This window comes from Malurus melanocephalus, unplaced genomic scaffold, assembly GCF_030028575.1.
Source record: "Malurus melanocephalus ecotype Western Australia unplaced genomic scaffold, MMel_1.1 scaffold_8, whole genome shotgun sequence".
In the NCBI taxonomy this organism is placed as follows: Eukaryota; Metazoa; Chordata; class Aves; order Passeriformes; family Maluridae; genus Malurus; species Malurus melanocephalus.
The window spans coordinates 3,152,677-3,171,741 of record NW_026623240.1 but is presented as its reverse complement, the minus strand read 5'-3'; the positions used below and the strand labels follow the sequence as shown (position 1 = coordinate 3,171,741).

The 19,065-nt window shown below is 40.1% G+C and overlaps 1 protein-coding gene across 1 annotated transcript in view; it reads left to right on the top strand.

Annotated features, from left to right (window-relative positions):
• Nucleotides 1–12,171: 12,171 nt before the first annotated feature.
• The window catches only part of PKN2 (protein kinase N2), a 53,706-nt gene continuing 46,812 nt past the window's right edge, over nucleotides 12,172–19,065 (top strand). The window contains exon 1 of the mRNA XM_057374370.1: nucleotides 12,172–12,555. Within this exon, the coding sequence (XP_057230353.1) occupies nucleotides 12,508–12,555 (48 nt within the window). The 5' untranslated portion in view covers nucleotides 12,172–12,507. The remainder of the gene's footprint in view (nucleotides 12,556–19,065) is intronic.

Genomic DNA, 19,065 nt, shown 5'->3' with positions numbered 1-19,065 from the left:
GGTAAGAAAGATCAGAGAGCCCTTAAACACCTAAATCTTTCCCTACTATGCCTGGTTCCTATCTCCAGCTGCCAGTCTGTCAAGTCTGGCAATAACTGCTGTGATTGGAATCTGCTAAAGAAAATAGGATGCCATGAACAGCCATGTTTAATTAAACAGTGGGAAAGTTCACATTAGCAGTAAACACAGGAAGTGTCAGAAGTTTGGCAAAAGTCAAGTACACTGCCACTTTTCTGCTCTTTACATAAGCAGTGCTCTTTACTTGTTGTCTTTACAATGTAGCAGGAGACATTCAGGACTCCTACATGTGGCTTCTTACACTACTGAATGTGTGATTCCACCTGTCCAGAATAAGAATGCCTTATTCTAATTCAGATGTTTTGCTTCTAAAGCTTTGATTCACAATTTCAAGGAAACCTGAATGCAGTTATGGAAAACTTGATGGACTGAAAAAATGCCTCTCAATGTGGACTTCTGCTTCAGTAGCAGTAAATCTAGAAAGGAGCACCTTCATTATCTGTTCTACAGTCATGGAAGAGAAGTAATTAAAACCACTTCAGATTACCTACAATATTGGGACTGAAATTATTCCTGAAGACCACATGGCATCAAAGGTTAAAAGCCCAAACTGCATAGAATACATTTTTATCTGTCAGTGTGGAAATATGTAAAGAGAAGAAGTTACATGCTGGTTTTCTTTTTCACAGTACACACCATTGAAACAGACAATATTTTTGATTAGAGGTGGATGTGAAAATYAGTTATTTTCAATTAGCTAAGAGAAGGCCAGCCATGGAAACACTACAGAAGTTAGAATATGATAATAAGAAACATATGAAAGAAAGCTTAAGAAGGGGTTAAACCTAATTGAACTAGAAAAATGCATCAATGGTAAGAACACATTAAAAACAAACAACAACAAAAAAAGTTGCATTTATTTCTTTTGGGGAGATAACATCTATATGATGAAAAAGGGTTGAATAATCAATACAATTAGATTTTATTACAATCCAAAATGAAAGAGGTTAGCCATGCTTGGAGATCTAGAATCACTTTTTGATGAAACAGAATAATAGTTTTATTTACCCAATTAAGCCGCACAATCCAGCATTAAGCTTATGAAATAAGCAACCTGATACAGTAAACAATGTAAAATGCAAAATGCCACAGGACAGATTAATAGAATCAAAACTTTATGGCCTTTGTCTCATTAAGAAGGTGCAGAAGACTAAAATCTTCGGGAATTAGGGAGAAAAGCAAGCTCTTCATTTCCAGGATAATGCTAAAAAAACCCAACCACTCTGTAAGTCCYGAACTGTCCAGTGGAAGCTCTTCAGAGCAAAGGCTCAGATCAGATGGATCAGCAGGCAGGTACTCTCAGTAACCTGCAAGAAGATAAAAATGCCCACCATTTCTGTATTCACCCAAAACATTTAAAAAAAACATACTCAGCTAAAAAACAAGGAAACACTAGAGAATCAAATATTTATTTACACTGCATATGGGTAACAACCAGGTTCTCATGAGCACATTTTGAAAAAAAACAGGGCAGTATACATTAAATATTGTCTCCCTCAGTGCACATGATGACTGTTTCCTGGAACTGCTGCTGTTTAGCTCAGGGTTGAAACAACTATATTTCATTAAAAAATGAGGCATTTTTGAYGGGATGAGAAGTAAAATGGTATAGATGTTTTCCAACCCCAGAGAAAAGCAGCATTGCATCAGTACAAATCATCATAAGGYATACTCTGACAATCTATCTGCCTCAGGAAACAAGATTTCATATACATATTTTTAAYTAATTCAAAGGAAATTTCTACTGTTTCAAGATAAACCGCCATTCCATTTCACAGCAATTATTACTTCATGCACTTTTATCATGATGYGCTACCTTGTATTTCAAACTTTGCAAGTTCAGCCGAAAGTATAACAGCTGAGGTTAAAACRCATGCTGCAAGGAAACTTTATTTAACATGTAGGGAAGTTACACAGTTCTGATATTTAATGGCCTGGGAAAGGAAGATACGAATAGCAATCTGCATTTTTAAGTGACAAAACTAATTGGGCAGAGGAAGTCTGGAAAAGTGCACTACAAGGTCTATGTTCCATTATTTCAGTGAACAATAAAAACAACAGTCTTGGAATACAATGCAACTCTTCTAGTCTTACAGAGCAGTTTCTTAATATTAAAGGATTATTTAGGCATACTATATTAGGAGTGAGAAGAAGARAGAATTAATGTATCAGGGAATTAAAGATAGCAGATTAACCAAAACTGAAAAATGAATGGCAAAAATAAAGGTCAGGGGAGTCAGCAAGTCCAGTGCACCTGTTACATTTCCATCAACAGCAAACTCTCTTTTTTAAATGTCTAATACTTAAAATTTAGTTTTAGACTATTTCAGTTAGCTCCTTKTCTTGCTTTTAATTTTAAAATATTTTTTTTCATTTTCTGCAGAACTTCAGCTCCTGGTTGCACAGTTCTGGGCTCTATTCAGAAAGAGAAAAGCAATACCAAGCAGCCACCCTGAAAATGATTCACTGTTCTATGATTTTGCATTCTTAAGCACCTCAGTTCCATTTAAAGCCAGCTACACAARGGATCACAGCAGTGGGCATCAAGAAATATGGAAGTCTCCTCAAGAGCAATCTTCTTTTTTGTTTTTTTTTTTTGTCTTTTCAAGGTGGTCAGAGTAAGAAGGCATCAAAGCTTTCTGGGTTAAGCCTTTCCTTGAACATCTTCCTTTTGAATTTTCTCCCTATTTTAATACAACTGGGAAACACAGCTGTTTTCACCTTGATGGGCATAAGAATTCCAATTGCTTACAAATTATATTGACATTAACAAAACATTCAGTTAGCTCATTGTTATTATAACAAGTACAGTATCAATGCCAGTTAAGGCATTTGGATGAAACAACCTGCAACTGAAATTTCTCTCATCTCAGGATGCGAGATGCATCTCAGTAGGCTGTACTCAGCATATGATTCACTGTGTATTTTAACTCTTTGACAAAGAAACGGAGACTTCATTCTTATTGTATTATTTATGCAATCCAGCTTCTCTATTTTCCCTCCCAGGCCCAAGAAGAACCCATACCAAACGCAGTAAGGTACTAAAACCAAGATCTCAAAAGGAGCTCAGATACTTGGACACATAAGGCTTGCTGCCATTGAAATAAACAGTAAAAATGCTCAGAAGAAACTGGAAGGAAAATCAAWGTTTGTACCCTGTCACATGCTCTTGGTAAAGAGCTTCCTATGTAAAGGAGAAGAATTCAATCTTAAAATCTTAAGAGGTATAATCTTTAGTAAAGGGTAAGAATCGCTAAAAAAAATATAAGTTTTAGCAGATTGCCACTAGATGGAGCAATTTAATATTAAGATTTCCGTTTATAAAGATTCTTTCACTAATACACCTTTCCCACAACTGATTTATTTTTCCTGTTTATGCTAAGAATTCTTAGAAACATTGTGTCCTTGTATACTACACAAGGAAAGTTGCATATGAATAAGCACTAATCTTTCTATATTTTGCTTGTATTACAGCAAAGAGTGGAAACAGTGCAAAGCAAAATGCAATTCTGAAGCACTTCAGTTAAACTGTTAATTTAATTAATCCACCAGTCTACACTCCCTAATCTTCAGAAATATCAAGCATTAAGAAATATTAAGCAGTTTATCAGAGTACCATGCTCTCTGTTCACCAGACACCAGAACTTTTTGCCAGCAGAGATTATTCCACCCTACCCCAAACCTTAGCCTATTATATATTTAGAATTCTTCTATATTTTAGTATCAAACTGAAAATTAAGAATATTTTGTACTGACACAAAAGGAAAAGAGACTTGACCTCATTAGCTTGGGTCTCAATTTACATCAGTTGTATCTAAGATGGCTGCAGAACTACAGTGCCTTCTGTCAGTTTAAGATCAAAAGTTGAACCTATGTCTACGTATAYTTCTAATGCTAATATCAAGCAACAATTTACAGTTGTTACTGTCCAAAATATTTCGTGATAACATCTATCTAATGCCTTGTGAAGGCCATATGTGTGTTTAAAAAACATAACAATGGTGTTGTTGAGGAATTCAGCTCTGAGGAACCAAGAAAGTAAATCTCAATGATTACATGGGTCTTACAATCCTTGTTAAATACTGGATTTGCTGGGAAAAGGGGAAGCAATAAGCAGAGTTAAGGACAGCCTGTGAATCACAATCCCCAACTGGCCTCTGCTTCAMCTTTTTCTTTTAAAATACTTCTGTAATACTATACTTTTGAAATATTCATATTTCTGATTGATAAGTATGATAATATATTTTACATTGCTGCATCTAAAGTCTGCAAATATCATAATCAGTATACAATTTTTTTAATTCTTTTTATTATTGCAGTTTTCTAATGCCAAGTCAACCTCTACCTACACTGGGGTACAAACAAGTGAATTTAATGTTGTGTTTAGGTCCATGGTGAAAATCCATACWTTTAATGCCTAGATGTGGTGCTTTCTTCTAATAACTGATACCATTATCTATCATGATTAGTGATAAACAAAACCCAAACATGAGGCTGTTTATGCAACTATTAAAGTAATTGTGCACTTCTGTCTTACAGAATTCAGCTACGTCTCTARAGATACTGAAGATACATCATTGATAATTACCCATCATGTCCATCATTACCATGACCCCATTTAGCACAGGCCCAATTAATCTAAACTCCCTTATCTCAATCAAATAGTCATTAAAGGCATTGCAGTTCAATGGCTTACTAGATGGATCTCAGAATGAAGAGGAGGATAAACCCTATTATTTTGTTTTTAGATTATTACACTTTATTTTTATGCCCTGCTCCATCACTGCWCTACTTCCAGGTGGGGAGAGGGATGTATGCAGGCAACAGATAGCAGAAAGCAAAGAATGAGTTAAGAATGAGAGCATGCTGCATTAGCTGGAGACATTCTTAGCACTTGCGTAAAAGCTGCCTCCATTAAAGCTAACATGTCACCTTGCAGCAAGTAAAGACGTAAATGAACATAAAGAAAATCTGGATTTTCACATTTCAAATATCAAGCCAGTATACTTCAGACCTCTCCTCCATTAAGTCCACCTCAGTGATTGCTTCTGGCTGGCTGTTCCTTGACAGTGTAGACAGAGAAAACAGCTTAAGACTCCAAAACATTTTTCCCAACATTTTTCTTATAAAGAAGAAACAAGTTCACTAACTGCAAACTGTCTGCTAGACAGCAAATCAACTTGAAAGTGTTTTATATTTCATTATGTGATTATAATAAACAATTCAAATCCGAGGCCAGACTGACAGTGTGGGATTTCAGTGAATTAACTTCAAGATACTTGGAAGCAATTTAACCCAAACTGACTCAGCTTGATCCTTTAGACATCCAGTGTTTGCCCTAGAACATAAAACCTATGACATTAAATCCTTTCAAGAAAACATTTTACACTTTTAAAAATCAGTAGCATCTATGTATCTAAGCAAATTAAGAAAAGCACAAGAATTTAATAATCTCTCAGATGCCTAATCATTTCGCTTTCCAGACAGAAGAGTCACTCCACAAGTAACTTTGCAATTAGCCTTCAGTACAGAAATCTCACCTAAGCCTTTCTACATTGAGTTTTTTTTTCCAGAAAACATGAGAATGCCAGATTCATTCACAAGAGAAGATGCCTTTGAAGAGCCTGAAATGTGTGAAAGTTCAAGTTACAGMTAGTTAGAAAGGTATATCCTGAATGTGATACCTGTGATTAACTTCCTTGCTCGCTCGTGTTATGACCATCCCTCTCCAGGGGTGGGGGAGAAAGAGGAAAGAAAGGAAAAAAGAAGGAGAAAAGAGAGAGAGATGAGTTTTACTGCCCTTCATGCTTAAATAACACTTAAGTAAGGAGAATACACTGTAGCAAGCCATCTTGGAACCACAGTGTTCATAAACAGCAGAACATAAATAACAACAATGTAAAGCTGCACTAAATTACATAATGGCAAGTTTGCCACAGGCAGAAAATAACAAAAATTGAAGGTGAGGAAAGACAAAAGCTAACACAAGGAAGAGTGAAGGGAAAGCACTAACATATTTGGTAACAGAACTTCTTTGAATGTTTTTCTCTATATTGTTTGATGCAATTGTCATTTTCTTGCAAAATTGTTAAACTCTCTTCTCTTCTGGGGGTGTCAGTCTTAGCAGAGCAAGRACAATTCAATTAGAGCTAGCTACAAACCTGCCAGGTAACTCTTGTTCTAAGTGTTCATTACATGAAGATAGATCTGCCCTTTTAATTCAGAGACATTGCAYACTAAGTACAAGTTAATAACTAGTTAGGACTTCAATCCCTGACAGAGTTACATATGAAGGCTACTGTCTCTGAAAAGAGATAAAGACATGGATGAAAAAAAAACAGCCATCAAGTTAATCATGACCAGAAATCATTACCATCTAAGACTGAGTGTCTGATGAAGTCAGTTTCAGGACCATTTGACATAGTTATTTATGTGTCCATTAGAGCTAAGAAAACACTGATGTATGGACGCTGTATCACCAGACACATCATACAAAGGACATACTTCCTGTTTCTGTCAGTCTTTGCTGCAGATCTCAAAACAGCAAATTAAAATTGGTTGAGAACGASTGATGGTTCACAAGTCACATCAACTTCCACAAGACAGGGTGAGACCAGTCTGTAGATAGCACGATGCAGAGGAAAATGRACATGATCTTCTGACTTCTGCAGAAGATGATCTTCTACCCTGCTGCAAGCTGCTAGCAAATCTGCCGTCTAATATTTCTGGAAGCAGCAGACTGCCCACAGGCAGGTCAAACACCACATTACATGCACGCAAGAGACATCCCTGCAGCAGCCTTTGAAGRACAGATCTCTTGCAAAGATTTCTCTGGGTATGCCCATGTCTGACTCACCCTTTGCAACACATTTCCCTTTCCTCCAAATGAAGATTGGGACTTAGCGAAAATTAACTTTCCGTTTTATATTTGAAAAGCCTTTTGTAGGAATTTGATTTTCCTAGAATCATAGAAAGTTGCACACCTTAATGTTACACAAGAGTCCTTCAATTACCTCCTGAGCCTGAATTTTCTAATGCCTGTTCATAGTAACTTTAGGTCACAGCCAGCCACCTACATTCCTTCAGAAAATCAGCCTTCTTCATAACAGGATGACATATTTTGAATCACTCTTGAATTCATCTTGCTTTGTTTTCCTAACAAACTAAGGTACTTACCCCTAGTCACTATTTGAAGTAATGTGCTTGCAATTTACAGAAATAAAGCAATGAGAGTAGGAACTATCCAAAGGTACAGCTACCTTGCTTGGACTGATCTCTTATCTTCATTGTTAGAAAATAAGGTCTTGATGCACTAGGCCCTACTCACTTTGGTGGATTCAATGAAAGCACAAGAGTCCATCTGGGCAGTTCATTTGCAGAAACAACACCAAGTATAATGAGCTGGATTCTACAATCAAGTTGAATTAGAATCACTGGGACTTAGCATAGGTGTAGAGATCGATAATGTTGATCCACTTGTAGGCTCATAGCATTAATGTAAACACATAATGCATTTTGTTATCACTTCAAATAATCCAAGTTGATCTCCTTTAGAGAAATGAGGTCTGATCTTAACAGCTGGGTCTACACAGGTAGGGCTTTCCTCTCCTCAAGGTTCCACTGACATTAACTGGCATAAGGCAGACTTTTCCTCATAAGAGAAGGGAGGAAAAGAAAAACAGGAGGCAATAACAGGAATKAACCTCCTTCCCCTGGAGCACTCTTTTCTCACTGACTGCATGACTTCCCAGCGTCCAGAATTAATAAAACAGATAGCAAGATAAAGTTTGCTGCACTCCATACCTCATAGCATCTGCCTACACTATCCTTCAACATTTGCTCTCAATAGTATGTAAACATAGAACACAAATTTTAAGTAGAAAGTATTGCAGCAATTGCTAGGAGGGTTATGATTACATCACAGTAATCCACACAGAAGTTGTAAGATTAGTTGTGTAATTAAGAGTAATAAAGGAATAGTTTAAAAATACATTAMATTTGCAAGCACCACAAGAGCTAAATAAACTCACATAGTCCTTTTAGTTTTCTGTTTATGACAAGTCATAAACTTGTCCCCCTTCACTGCCACTGATACATCAATAAGAGACTCAGGGMACTTTCATGCTCTCTCAAGAGCCTTTTCTTGCAAAGAATTCCCTTTGAGAAATCTGAGTGATAGGCAGGTAATTAACTCCTTAGAAGCACTATGGAAGAAGTGAGTTTTCAAAAAAGGAAAATTATCCACACTTTTGATTCTTCAAAATCTTTTTTATTTTCTCCTTAATGGCAGTTTCTTTAATAAGCACTAGCAAGTTGTGGGTCTAAGAAAGATTTTGGTTTATTTTCTCAAGGTTTAACCTGACCTAGACATACTTATTCCTAAGTCTATTGGAAGATGCAGTACAGGAAGCTTTATAAAACAAAGATTTCTCCTATTCCCACAATTATTTGCAAAGCAAAACAGGAAGATGGAAAGTACTATTCTTCATTAATATACTATTTTTTCAACCTCTCCAGGCCGAAGTAAACAAAGAAAGCAAAGATGTATACATTCTCCCATCTCATTTTTTCTGTGCCTCATAGTTCCAGATTTTCATAAGGCTTTCAAAGGATCCAACTTAGAGGTTCAACTATGCAAGAGAAACACTGCTATGTCTAGAAACCAGGGGACAACTAATGGCTACATTAATAAAACTTTGTTGTGGTGGTGGTAGTAGTTAGTCYTTTTTTCCTAAACTAAAGTTGGGCTACATTTCTTCTACATAGTTGTCTTTATTCCTAAGTGAAAGAACTTAAATACTCTCCCGAAGCAGACTTGAGGTCTGAATTTTAGCATTCTTGCTTTATGAGTCAAAGATTTCCTTTAACAGGTATCAATACTACTTGTAAAATTAAATACCCTTTACCCCACCACATTAAAAAGGTCACTAACTCTCAGAGATTGTTCTGTGCTTWAAAAAGTGGTGAACTGGCCCAACATTGCTCTGCCCCACTCATCCTTTAAGAGTGCACATAGAATCATATCCCCTTTTTTTCCCCAGAAGTTTCATTTAGCCAATACTCAGGCATGTCTCTACACTGTTGTCCCTCTAGACCTACATCACCAATTTAAACAAGCAAGATTAACCAGAAGCATAAATAAGARATTGCAGGTTTTCCTGATAGAGTTTTGGTAGCAATAAGTATAATAATACAACTAACACCTATCTGGTGCTCTTCATACGTCAGCCATCAATTCTATATGCATCACCAAGTGAATGTAAGCTCTTTCTCAGGTGATATTCCAAGAAATGTCTTTCATTGTGCATACAGTATCCTGAACATTTATCTAAAGAGCTCTGTACTGTGCTTAAAGGTTCACAAAGTGTGTTTTGTACTAGGTACACTGWGTGTCTCAGCTATTCACTTTTCCAGGTCTTTGTGACAAAGACATCAATAACACACCCTGAAGAAAAAAAAAAATTAAAGGCCTTAGCCAGTAGTACTGGGATGCATTTCATTCGATTTTCCAGCTTGTTAGTCGACTGCGGGGATGAGCTAACACAATAATGGCTGAAGAATTGCACTGAGATATTCTAAGGCACAAGCTGAACTCAGGATTCCATATAATGCTAAATTCTCGGACTTACGTACTTAACTGCTTTCTATTTTGGGACTCATTCGGAATGTTCCCTCTTGCTGAGTAACTCACTGTCACTGTACTTAAATGTAGAGCTACAGTTGTCCAGGACTGCCTTGTGCTTTCCAGACTCTGAAGAAAGAATGACTAAGTAGAATGTAGCTAAGATAATGTTGTTTCATCAAACCAGTTTCTCTTTAGATTCCTGCGCCACTATACTTCCATCAARGAATCTAGGACTTTGTCATTCCAAGCTGTGTAAGTRACACTGGGAATACCAAAAAAGATTATAGGCCTTGTCTTGACAGGGGAAATAATATGCTCTAAGCTACACTCAATAGGTAGCCTAGGTTAAGCATGAACCAAAGCCAGCCGCCTGCTTTAGACAAACTCTAAAAGCTTCACTAACTTTGTGTGCCACAAAAAATTCATAGATGCATGCATAGCTGTGAACAATCTGCATTTCCCTCTGATCACATCTGGTAAACTATACACTATGCACACACATTGATTCTTCTCCTTTGCAATGGGACCACTGCAAGGAGATGAGCTGCAGTAATGGACCGCATACACACTGAAAAATATATGAAGTCACAGTAATCCAGTCATTTCTGATTACTTCTTTATATCCTYCAACACCTGCTCTCAAAAGCCAGTTCAAATGAAGTTTAAATACAGTTTGGAATTATTCTATCATGGTCAAAATGAGAAATGATTGTATAAAAGTCTTTCCCCATCTCCTGCATTATGTTCTTATGCAATGTGCCCCAAAACACACTGTGCGCCACAAGTAAAACCAATTCATGGCTTTTGACATCTGACCGCTAAAATAAAACCACTTTGTACCACTGACACTGAAGCTGTACTAGCACAAATCTTGCTGGACAATAGTCTTTCTAAAACAGACAATCAGCAAGCAAAGTTTTCTTCTGAGTCCCTGGCCATATAGAACAGAAACTAAGCCATTGGCTTCACGTGGACTAAGTCTAGATGTAAATTTGTGTATGTGCAAGATTTGAACTGCATCAACCAGCTACTTAGATATAAGTCAGTGAAACTGTAATTTCTGTAAAAAGGGGGAATTGACACTGCAGAGCTATCTTAATATTTCTTTTACATGAAATTAAGTGTGTACGTATTTTCATAAACATCTTTTGTACTGCATCATAGTGTGCACTTCAGATTGTTAGGTTTGCTTTGGTGCTCAACAGTGGAAATATAAGCACACTTAAAATGCTTCAAATTTGCTAGGCATAGTAGCAGTAATTTAATGTTGATGTCTCCAATTTTTTATTTCCTCGAAAAAACAAAACAAAACAACCCAACCCTCTAAAGTTTAACTTGCAGGTCTCCAGCAGATTACTATTGGCCTGTAGCCATAGAGAAATGCAGTASAACATACAGAACAAATGCTGATGCTTGCATGAATCTATCAAAAATGCCTCAGCTTATGAATTTGACATGAACACCATAGAGTAAAAAAAACAAATCAAACAGCTGTAATTGCTTCCACAGAGCATTTTGCATTAGTCCAATTAGCTTAATGTAACATCCAATATTAGRGTGGAATGAGAATGCGTGTAGGTATACAGTCGACAGCAGAAAACACATCTTGATGGATAGGTGAAAAAAACAACCAACCAGGTAGGAAGATGAAAATAAATGGTCTTGTCACATGRTGCCACGAGGAAAGAGAAACCATTTCCTCCCAGACACTCAAACCCACTCTGAAACTCCGAGCAGCTTATTACTCTGCAGATTCATAGATGTGCTCTGAACAGTGCCAACCCCAAAGAAACTCACCAAGCACCCCAAGTACAAATGTTTAGCTCCTTAAACTATTAAAAATGGCATTTACAGCCCCCACTCACCACAACCTCCTGGGCCACTGCTTCAGGTCCCCAGGGCGGCAGGTGGCTGCTTGACACAAGCGTGACCTCTCCTTCCTGAGCTACCTGCCTTGGCTAACCAACAAACTCAGGGCTTCACCCGTCTCCTGGGCCCGAGAGAGCCGMACCCCTGCAGACCCCAACACCAGGAATGTGCCATACGTTCCCCAAACCCCGCCACTACAGGAGGAAACGACAGGAATTCCAGCGCTGGAGCCTAACGGAGATGGGGAAGCRTCACCAGCAGAGTGGGGATGGAGGGACAGAGGGAGGGAGGGAGGTGGCGATGCGGCCGCGGGCTGTGGGGACGGAGGGGCTCTGAGGGCTGAGGAGTCTCGCGCCCGCCTTCCCGCGCGCGGCGCCTCGCGCGGAACAGGGGCGGCAGGAGGGGCGCGCGCCACCGGCCCCCGCCGAGCCAGCCCGCTCTGCCTCCCCGCACRGTCACGTGCTCCGGGAGCCGCAAAGCAGGGACGCGTTTGCGACAGGGTGACAGCCAAATGGTGCGACATCGGCGGCGGCCGCAGGCGCAGCAGCCGCGGCGGCCCGAGCGCTGCCAGGGCCGAGCGCCGCGCCCGGGCGGGGAGCGCACCGCGGGCACCGCACGGCGGGGAGCGCACCGCGCCGCTCCGCACCGCTCCGAACGCGCCGCTCCACACCGCGGGGTACGCGCCGCTCCGCACAGCACCGCGGGGAACGCGCCGCACCGCTCCCCACAGCCCACCGCGACCCCCATGAGAGCAGAGGGGGCAGCAGCGGCCCCCCCGCGCATCCCCGCCCGCCTGCCTGAGCACGGAGCGCTCCCCCCGCCCCCGATGCGCCCTTAGTCCCGGCCCCGGACCCGCCTCCCTCGCTCCCCTCCCCGCCGGCGGCGGCGGCAGCGGCAGCAGCAGCGCCCAGGTGCGGACTTCAAACCCCGGCGCAATGGCGTCCAACGCGGCCGAGAGGGAAATCCTCTTCACCGAGCTACAGGTAAGCGGCCAGGGGCGCCGCCCCAGCCCCGCTCCCCTCCCTCCCTGGCGGGGAGGACGGAAAAGCCGCCGACGCCCCGCCGCCCCCTGCCCGCCGCTCGGTGCGAGAAGCCCACCCCAGCCCAGTCCGGGCCGGGGGGCCGGCGGAAGCCCGTGCCCACCCCGGGCCTCTTCCCGCTGCTCTCCCCCGGGGAGCGGAGGCGCCGCCGCCCGGTCACGGCCCCACCCCGCCGCCGGCCGCGACCCGCTTTTGTCTGAGCTCGGCTCCCTCCTTCCCCCGCCGAGTTGCCCGCGTCTCTCCGGCGGGGCCTGCCCGAGCCGCGCCCCCAGCCCCAGCCCCGGCCGCGGCCCCGCCGCCCCGGGATCGCTTTCCGCCCACCCCAAGGCTGCCCGCGCCCGGAGCCGCTACCGGGGCCGGAGCTCTCGCCCTCCCCCGCCACCCGGGGCACGGCGCTCGCACGGGCCCGGCCCGGAGGGCTSCCGGTGGCCACCCCACCGTCCGCGTCAGGGTCAGGCAAAGAGCTTTCCTCTCCCCTGGACACGGCACCGCGCAGGAGCCGGAGCAGCTTCCTTCTTGTAGGCCTTGAACGCCGAGCTTGGGAAGAGGAGAAAATGGTGCGGTCAATGTTATTTGACACACGGCAAGGGTTCTTGTCTCTACAAAAAAAAACCAATCTCAAAAGACCCCGCGACATTGTYTAAGGTTGAAAGCTCAAGGGTTAGAGGTTTCCATCCCTGTAATTTGACCGGTTTGGGTTGCGTCTGCAACTGTTACTTTTCTGCTTGTCAGCTGCAAGGTTAGATGCATATCCGGAGCTTCATTTTTGTGCTCTTATCTTTAAATGTCAGCACAACCTGCTACCTCTGTGGCTTCCTTGTTCCGAAGAAAGCTTGCTTTCCTTTTATTTTCCTTTTTTTTTTTCTAAATATACATCACTAAATCCATGRAAGTTGTTATGTTTACCTAGGCAAAGAATGCGTCTCTGAATTTATTAGTTGGACAATGRACCAAAGTAAGAAGTCCATAAATGGAAAATATTGAATTTAATGCTCAAATAAAAATTAGAAAGGTATGTTTAAAAAAAAAGAAATTTTATTTCCTAAATSCTGTTAAGTTCTCCTGTAATTTTGAATGTTAAGAGGTATACTCACTTGAATAGCAAAGGAAGAGAAGGCACAACAGAGATGTAGCAGTAGCACGTGAGATGGCTGAAGGCTAAGAATCCATCTAAAATACTGAACTTTAATCAGCGGCCCATAAGTGCCTTGGAAGAATCACTATGTTAATACAAACTTGATACGATGATATATAAGCTGGGAAACCTGTTTGAAGCGGTGAGCTGTGTGAATAACTAACTGTGGTAGTGTTTCAAGTAAGCTAAAGGAAGCAACATTTCTCTAGAAGTACCCGAAGTGGGGCTCTGATTACTTTGAACAGAAATGAGTGGAGATAGTTGTTTTGGGTGATGGGAAGGGTTGGTTTGGGGTTTATTTTGTTTCTTTTTTTCTTTTTTTCTTGAAAGATGAGACTAGACAGTGATACTAATTTTAATTAAAAAAAAAAACAAACAAAAAAACCAGCATGGGTTAGATTCTTCAGTTGCACTGCCTCTTCCATTATATATGGTAACATCTGCATCAATAAATACAGTTTCTTGTAAAGAYAGAAAGATTAAGAAGTTAATATGGGAATCCCAGTGGAATTTAACCKTTGTGAACTGCTAGGTTTTAGGTATTTTTAATAGGAGCTTTCATATCAGAAGGAACTGCTGTAAAGGTGGTGCTTTGTTTGCGGTGCCATATATTAGCCGTGAAATGCCAAGGTATCAATATAGTTTGACTTGGGAATACTCAAAACAAATTGCTCTTCATGTACCTGTGCATAAAAGTTGGTTTAAAGGTATGATCTGAAAGTAAAGGGAACTATGGTGAAGTGTGAGATACGCCATTTCACTCATRTTTCTTCAGGAGGGAACTTCCTCAGTCATAAGAACTCTGAAAGTGCTTCTATGTGAAATGGACTTTTGCTTGCATATTGCAATCCTGCGCAGAAAGATGAGGAAGTTGTAGAATTCATGGCTACAGCAGAGGTTAAAAGGGTCAACTATATTGGGTTGATCTWGATCATGGGTGATGTGTGGTTTGGATGTTTTGCTAATACATATGAAAACTTATTGAAAACAAGTTAAACCGTGTAAGTGCAAAGCTTGTTTCTGACATGGGCTTTAAAGTGAGTATCAGTCAGTGATCAATAKAACACATGGCTTTCTGCTGTGGTGTGTGCTGTGTGCACCTGGTTATGACAGCCCTGTGTACTCCAGCGTGCTGTAAGAAAACTTAGTGGATCAGTAGTCATTAATCAATCGAACTCTCCTGACAAAAAGATTGGCAGACGGTCACAACTGCTGACTAACAAGATGTGAATTGGATTCTGAGAAAATAAGAAAAACAAAAGAGAAAAGTAACTGGTTGCTAATAAGAAAGTGGTAAAACATGGATGTGGTACATGTACTTGTTTCAAAGGCTTAATTAAAGAGGCGTTAAATAGGCCCTAGATCTCACTTGTCACARTCAAAGTTTTGTATTTTTACAAAGTGAGACCATGTCCTGTTAAGAGCAATTTCTTATAAAGCTCAGCTGGTAAATATCCACTTGACAATTCTGTCCTGCTTTTTCTACCAAATATTGTATCCATTCTTTTATGTTTTATTTTACTTTAAACATTTTACAGACTGTTAGTGGGATGTGGAAATKATATCTTGCTACTTAGCAAGTTTTCACCTAAGTTTGTTCAAGGTGAAAAATGAAACACTTATTTCCTCAGTAGTTAGCAAATGCRAGATATAAAGTGAACTTGGCAGTARGCAAATCCTCTTTTTAGTTTGTACTGGTAGCTTCACCAGCGAAATTGCCTGATTACTAAAGACTGAAAGATTACATAAAGCCAGATTACCCTTTTTTCTTCCTTTTATCTCTAGTACAGGTCCTTTAGTAGGAGGGATGAGCTTGGGTAAGAACCAGTATTGCTGATGTTACCTTCCCTTCCAAAATTCTGCTGTCCTTCTCTGTGCTTGCATCCCTTAGAACTTTGTACACCAGGTAAACTAGCCTCTCCAGTGCTTGCTCTCAGGTTAAYTGCACAGTCTTTAACTCTTTGTTTCTGGGTGGAAGCGGCAACTCAGTTTCTTCAAAAAATTAAACTTAACATGCAGGGCTGTAGGTTAAATAAGGCATCCATGAAATAAAATATATTAAGATTGTTATGGAAAAGAGTTGGTGGGGTTTTTTTCCGAAATCATTATTTAAAGTGGTTTTTGTGAAGTGTGTATGCTTTCTTGGCAGTGGTAGTAAGTGTCAGCATAGTAAATTGATATGGCTGGGTTAACAGAAATTAATCCTAAGAGTATTTAAATGAAACTGCTGTGTATGCACAGTGATTACAGTTTTGTACTTGTAGGTGTTCACTACCCCTTCTTCTCTACTTTTATTGTTAATGTTACAGGATTTATTTTACAAAAATTTTTGCCTAACTCCAAGTTGTGTTTTGCAAAGCAATACTTGTTTAATATCAGGGAARATGAGTATATTACTTGGGTTTATTTGCTTAAATGAAATTGTTTGGTCAAGATAAAGAACCTGGGCTATGCCATRAAATAAATAAACATGTAACAAACCCTCCATTGCTTGAAATGGAAATACTAAAGGCTCTGCCTAGGATTAATTTTTCAAACTCAACCATAGTACATGTTTTTAATATTACAGAACATTGTGAAAAAGTCTTTATATTGGTCAGCATAAAGGGATTTTTAATGGATATTTTCTTTTAATGCCCTGATCACCTAATTTTCTAAGGTGCTGTACTTAGGGATCTKAAAGTATAAATTTCCTGACAGAATCATGTTTGAAGGCCATTGGTAAACTTTTTTGTAAGTAGTGATGAACAGTATGACAACTGAAATATATCTAAATTATGATTATATGATTGCACATCCAGYACAGTTTTTTGTTTATTTTTCCATTTCACATATAGGACAATAATATTTGTAAAATTATTGTGACTGAACAATGCTCAGTCTTTTGTTAGTCTGTGTGATACCAATTGGACAGCTGAGTCTGAGCTTATACAAGTATGTTTATACATAAATGTGTATAAAATTGGGCACTTGCTGGGACTACTAGTTGGGACTCTGAAGACCTGTATTTCATTCCTGGCTTCTCTGCTGTCAGCTAGGTGACATTAGGCAGATGACTTTGCTTACTCATGTCTCAGTTTCCTCATCTTTAGAATAGAGGTAATGATGCCTGCCTTTTTGGAGATAGAAAGTGCTGGGTATTTATTATTAGCTGTGGTCAAGTGCCTAAGGACGCCATAAAAAGGTACAAGTAACCTAATTAATCTGTTTTGAAGAGACATTGTAATTGGGCTGAACACTCAGCAGTCAGACTACCTTCAAATAATATTCAGCTAGGACAAATTAGCTTTAAATAATTTTAAATGACCCTTGTTTCTTCAGGAGGAGAATGTTACGTTCAGGTGAAAATATCTTGGATTAGTCAACCGCAGTTTAGAAATGAGAATGTGTGCACAGTTCTGCTTGGGACTTCTTAGGTCCCTACAAATGCTTTCCAAACTGGTGGATTTAGGGAAGCACCTCGGGGTTTTTTCCATTTGTGGATGTATGTTACTCTTTAAGCAGTCCTCTGTTCAAATCTTGTATTAACAAAATATGCATCCTTTTCTCAGTGGAACATAAACACTCCTTWAAATACCTTTTAGWAAGTGCATGGGTGRAGTTGTGGTTTTGTTTRGGGATWTTTWAAYTTTTTTTTTCAATTTTTTGAWTTCTGTCAGTCTGCCCRTTAACATAGGGACTTGTATATGATGTAGACTTGTATACATTTGGCTGAATATTCTTTATCAGAGGAGCTGTCTTTTTAGGACCTGGATCTGTTAATTTAACTCAAGATAAATTTGAGATTGAGATAAAATGATAGATTTGTGATGGCTAGTCGAAAAGTATTTAGTTACACTATGTGTAATAGCTCTTCTGAACAGTTTTATACAGTTCTATACATTGTGAAGGTCATTCATGATAATGTAACATAAAATCTGCAGTAGAATAACTAGATAAACATGTCCTATACATTGGGAAATGGTGGTTTAAGGATTTAATGTTGGGCTTAAGAATTTCTTCATCACTGCCTCAATGCTTTGCTGAATTAGACTAAAACCTCGACTTAGATTCAGAGTGACAAAGTCTTACATGTGTTTTATATGTGTGATGTGCAGTAGAGGGCTCAGTCTACTTTTTTTTTTCAATTTTTTTATTTTGCTAAAAATTAGTTGTACAACGGGTACAAATTGGTTGATGGTAGGCTTTTTGTTTGTTTTGTTTTTTCACCACATGGGTCCAGTAAGTGAATGCGTTCAGGAACAGATTGAGGTGAACCATCTCTCACAAGACTGCACCATAGCATGGGCAAAGCATTTGTATGGTACTTTGAAGCTTTAATTATTAATGCTTGGTCTGCAGTTCCTAGCACAAGGAAAAGAGCWAGTGCTAGTGTTTAGTGTGGGTGATGGAAGTTCTTTTTTTAAAAAATGAAATTTATGTTGTAGAATCAAGTCCATGGCTTCTTTCATTTTGAGGCATGATTCAGAATTACTACATTGAAAGGAAACTAGTAGTGCCATTAGCTAACGAAATCCTTTAGGCCTGTCTTTACAAGTAACAGTAGATTTGATGTGTTTATTTGAGCTGCAGGAATACAATTATGTCACAGTGACAACAGTTGACACCATTTTTGTTACTGCCATTTTACAGCTATCAGTTACTGCTTGACGCCTCACCAGTGAATTGAACTACTTGCCTGGCAGTCTGGGAATACATCCTCTGGAGCAAAGTACTACTCTGCGGGGTTTTTCATGATTTTGTGGGGTGGTTTTCCGAACTTTCAAGAATTCTGTGACTGTATGTCAAACTAATGAAGTTTTGTGGCATCTGTCAGTTTTGCCAGTGCAAATTCTGGTAGCTGGTGAGGATGATACAGCTGAGGTTCTGTCATGAGGGGACATTCACATGAACAGGATGTTACTGTGTGTTTGCAGGTTTATATTCAACTAAATGGACAAGCTTTGCTGGGAATTCTGCTGCTGTTGTACTGTGGTTAATAGAAAAGGCTGAAATGAAGCTATTCGAGCTAGTGAATTTAACTTCATGAGTGGGGTGAGTTGAAAGGGTTGATGTGATCAGTTACTAAGGCTCAGTTGTGGGACCACCAGCYGGGTAGTGGTGAGCTGATCGTGTTTTAAGAGCAGGCCACGCCTTACATTTTTCTTGATGTTAGCTATAGATACAGTTTCCTATACTCTGTATCAACATTGTGCCTACTGTGGCTGTACTTCCTGTTTACTGCTGCCGCCGTGTAGGGAGCGCTGCTGGAGTGGATGCASGGAGATGGCAAGACTGCTCCCATTAGTGGAGTTTGTTGCTTCCACTGGGCAGCCAGG